Source organism: Cariama cristata, unplaced genomic scaffold (assembly GCF_000690535.1).
Source record: "Cariama cristata isolate BGI_N322 unplaced genomic scaffold, ASM69053v1 scaffold39863, whole genome shotgun sequence".
NCBI classification, from domain to species: domain Eukaryota; kingdom Metazoa; phylum Chordata; class Aves; order Cariamiformes; family Cariamidae; genus Cariama; species Cariama cristata.
The window spans coordinates 1449-5789 of NW_009610824.1; the positions used below are offsets into that span (position 1 = coordinate 1449).

The 4341-nt window shown below is 47.2% G+C and overlaps 1 protein-coding gene across 1 annotated transcript in view; it reads right to left on the minus strand.

Moving 5' to 3' along the window:
- Nucleotides 1-2940: 2940 nt before the first annotated feature.
- COG7 (component of oligomeric golgi complex 7) overlaps nt 2941-4341 on the minus strand; it is a 20035-nt gene continuing 18634 nt past the window's right edge. Inside the window, exon 16 of the mRNA XM_009698004.1 lies at nt 2941-3224. Within this exon, the coding sequence (XP_009696306.1) occupies nt 3058-3224 (167 nt within the window). The 3' untranslated portion in view covers nt 2941-3057. The remainder of the gene's footprint in view (nt 3225-4341) is intronic.

Genomic DNA, 4341 nt, shown 5'->3' on the forward strand with positions numbered 1-4341 from the left:
AGGACTCAGCACACAGAGCTCATCCCTCACCACTGGCCCTCCCGGGCTGGTGAGCAACCCTACTCGCCTCTGATCCTGGCTGGGAAGAGGAACGGAAAAATAGGGGTAATTTATAGTCATCTGCAGCCAGAGAATACCTAAATTAAAAGATATAAGGAATAAAAATCCAGATTCAGGGCACACCTTCTTAACAAGTCCACATGCTGCCTTATCCATCAGCTGGTTCTTGCTTGCAAGAGCAAACGACCAACAGGCCACGAACACGCTGCTCTGTAAGGAAACCATCTAACACTGGGTACGGCATGAGCTCAGCAAGCACGTAAAACCAACCGGAGCCGTGACAGGGCAAACGAAAGGCAGTTAGGACGCTTGTAAAGACAGAGGAACTCAGCTCTTGCAAGTTGTCCCAGACTTTTCCTGCCCGATTCCTCACTTCCCTTCTCCCTAAAGGGATGCTTCCCTCCCTGAGCACCATAAACCCACAGTACAGCCTCCTTCACCAAAAAGGAGAGTTCTTGTAAAGTGACAGCACTTCATCCCACATCGCAGCCAAGCTGGAAACAAGGACCTGACACCCTCCCCTCCCAATTCAGTGTTCAGCGTACGCACACAAGCCAATACTTGACAAAGACCTCCAAACAATTTTGCAACAGTGAAAAAACACTGCTCCCTCCAAAAGACGCAACAGAGCAATTTGCTCAAATGCTAGGCAAGCCGAGAACAAGAACCTGGGCATCTATTCCCGTGTTCTCAGCAACAGACTCCACTGTCAACGTCATTACCAGTAAGTCCGGTCGTGTGGGAATCCAAATAGCTGTTCAAACATAAAGATACGGCAAAGGGACATCAGATGCTTTTCTGCAGGGCAAAACAATCGCCCTGAGCCTGCTCCTTGTGCTGACAAAACAGCGGTATCCGCGGGGAGCTCATGGCCGTGAGATGGGCTGCAGAGAGAGGGGGAAGGCAGAGCTGCTCTCCCAGGCCAGCCCTCTCCATGGCATTTGGAAACGCCGACGCCTCGGCAGCTGCCAGCCTGGAGTGGGCAGCGGGTCCTGGGCTGCGGAGCTGGCAGGGCAGCCTGCACCTTCCAGCTCTTCGCACCCAGCTGGGTGCCTGCCCGGGGCCACTTGCCCTGTGAAATGCAATAGCAGCAGGGAAAGAACAGCCTCAAAAATCCTCACCTTCTAGTGACTAGGCAGGAGAGGGATGGGAGAGGCACAAACAGCGAGATTCACCCATCTCACACCAACGGTGAGGTGGAACAGCGTGTTCTTTGGTAGGACACGGACAGTTTACTATTCCAGTCACTGCTGGTTTATGGAGGGTGTCTGACAACTAATAAAAGGGGAAAGTGTCTCTCTCGGGTACTTGACTTCGGCTCTTCACCAGCTTGGCTCTCTCCCCGAAATGGACCGATTGCAGATAAGAGTTTGTGTTAAAGGGGTTTTTTTTCTTGCTGCAGCAGCAGTGCAGCTGCTGGAAGACTCAGCTGAGCACTGCACGGGACCAGGCACAGATCTGGGCACAGAGCTCTCCAGGGGAAAGGCTTCACAAATCACAGCCAAATGAGACACCTGAGAAGTCCCAACTCGATGCAGCAGCAAATTTCCAATTAATTTTGGGATTTTTTTTTTTAATAGACTTTTCATACTCTGAAACAAAAGAGTAAACGTCTAACTGGAAACCTTGCCAAGAGAAAAAAAAAATAATTCCAGAAAACACATTTTACTTCCCTGCTCTGAAATTTTTTTAGGTGCCAAAATCAGCAAAACCCAAAACCTGTTTATAAAGCACCTCTGCTCTCCTCACCTCCCCAGACTGCTGTTTTGGCAGTAAAACATCACCAAAGTCCAGCTGAGAACAGCAAAGGAATCTAATCTCATTCAAAAAATATACCGCTGGTAAAATCTAAGCCTGTATCAACACCTTACACGTGTCCTACAAAACACAGAGATGTTGATGTGACAAAACCAGACACGGGACTGCCCAGGAGAGGGGCAGCTTTGGCAGTCGTGGCAGCTAAGCACAGGCACCCAGGGGAGAACACATCAGGCAAACGACTCCCAGAAGGAGGACCACAACTGCAGCAACACTGGGACAAGAAGTGCCAGCTGCCCAACAGAGAGAGGCTGCCAGGGAAAAAACAGCAGCCAAAAAGCAAAGACAGCAGAAAGATTTGTGGATCAGGCTAAAAAGTGATTACAGCAGCCTGAACCAAGTTAAGGAAGAAGAGAGATAAACATGGACAACGGCAAAAGAATTACTCCCCCAAGGCATCTGGTGGTAAAAAGGAGAAAACTGCAGAAGTAGATACAGGTAAGGGGAAGAAAGGCGTTTTTTCCCCTCCAAAACACAAGTTTGCACGTCAGGTTTTATCCAGCAGTCTCACACAGCTGGCATTCCAATTTGGGGACCTCTTTGTATTCTGTCCAGTTTTCTCGTAAGAAAGCGTACTTAGGCTAGACAAGTTGTTTTACAAAGATCTATAAACCAAGCCTTAATAAATTTTACAAGAAAGCAACACTTTCATTAAATTTCTTATAAACTTCATAGCTTTCAGTAGAATACATTAATTGCACAAGGAACAGTCTACAAAACTCATTTTATTCTCAGGGTTGAGCTTGATCATGCCTCACCTACTAACTGAGGAGACTGTCTTCTTGACTTTGTGAATAATGACAGACTTGAGCAATGACGATTGCCTCCAGGTAGAAGAGCTTCCAATCAGTTGACCTTTGTTGCACCTACCCCATAATTTTAGATTCAGGATTGATTAAATTTTCTGAAAAAGCCAGTCATCTCACCGCCATGAAGCATGAACTCTCCGGCAACCGGCAGAACTTTTCTAGTCAGAAGCCAGCACTGCTCAGCCCAGTCAAGGTCATCCAGACAGTTTTTGGTAAATTTGGTTGCAGGGTATCTTTCCTTATATCTAAAGATGAAAAAATTCCCCTAATCCCCAGAGATATTTTACTGTCCTTGCAAAGTTTATAGGAAAATAAAAACAACTCAAAGAGTTCAGCCCTTGAACAGTGTCCAGCAGCAGGGACGTTACAGCTAACACTCCAGGCCTCTCATTGCAGCGATGCTGCTGGCCATTCTGCGGGGCACACTTTTTGCAGCTTGACGGTAGTCCTCTGGTTTTGCCTTCAACAGAGTTACAATATTTTGCAGTGTTCTTGATGGCTGAAGGCCAAGGGCATCCATCACATTTATTAGATAATCTGTAAGATTAAGGACAAACATGTATTTGAACAGGTAAAAGACACTGTGCAAATGAAAGCTATCCTTCGTTCTTCACGACAGCTAGAATGCTGACACTGATAGCTCAAAACCACAGAAAACGGCAGGGTGTTTAGAATCTAACTGTACTGACTGATGCCTATTTTTGGCTTCCAGTACACTAGTTTAGACAACCATCTGTTTTGTTCAGAGCACTGAGACACATTCTGCCCCGTTTCAGTAGCTGCACACAACACCCTCGGGGTGGTCAGTCGCCGAGGTCACAGATGACACTGTGAAAGGCAAAGAGCTTGCAACAAAGCTGGGAAGGTCTGCAGAGGTGAATGGCTGTTGAGGCAGGAGGGAGTTCCAGCTCACTGATTCAAAGTCAGTTTGGGAATCAAGGATGGCAGGGAGGATGCCAAGCAACCAGCCTCTAATCCACTTTGTTTGTTTTTAAGCGATGCCCAAAAAAAAAAAGATTCAGGCTGAGTTCACTGGCATTCAAGCACACTTTCAGGTGAGCTGAGGAGGGGATGCTGTCTGCATCCTTATTTTTGAGCTTGGGCATGGGGAAGTCAACATCTGTGATTTACAGCAGGAAAAGGACTAACTGGCATTTACAATAGCTGTAGCGGTCTCTTGGTGACACTTTCAGCAGCTTCGGATAAGAAAAACCCATATCCTCCATATCCTGCAGAAACGCCCTCCCCAAAACCTTCCCTCAGTCCTCCCTCAGTCAGTCTGCATCACATGGGAGAAAGCAGAGATGAAGACATGTGCCATTTTATGTCCCATTTTGCTGTTGAAAACTTCTCTGTGTTGAAAGTAACTTTAGTCACCTAGCACCCTCAGAGCAGCAGGACAACTTGTCCATGGCAAGGGAGCTGATCCTATAGGTTTTGTAAAAAAAGGATGCTGGTCAAGTGTTCCCCTATTGCTTTTAGAAGGCCTTTAGCTGATCTGCCCTACTTCAGCTACCAAGTGAATGGAAGAAATCAACCAGCTGCCCCCTTTGTAATCCACTGCAGCACTTCCCAACAGGCTTGGCACATGCTGTGTACCCCTTACACAGCATATACTGGCAGTACATGGCACTCTGATGAGAAGGGCAAGAGC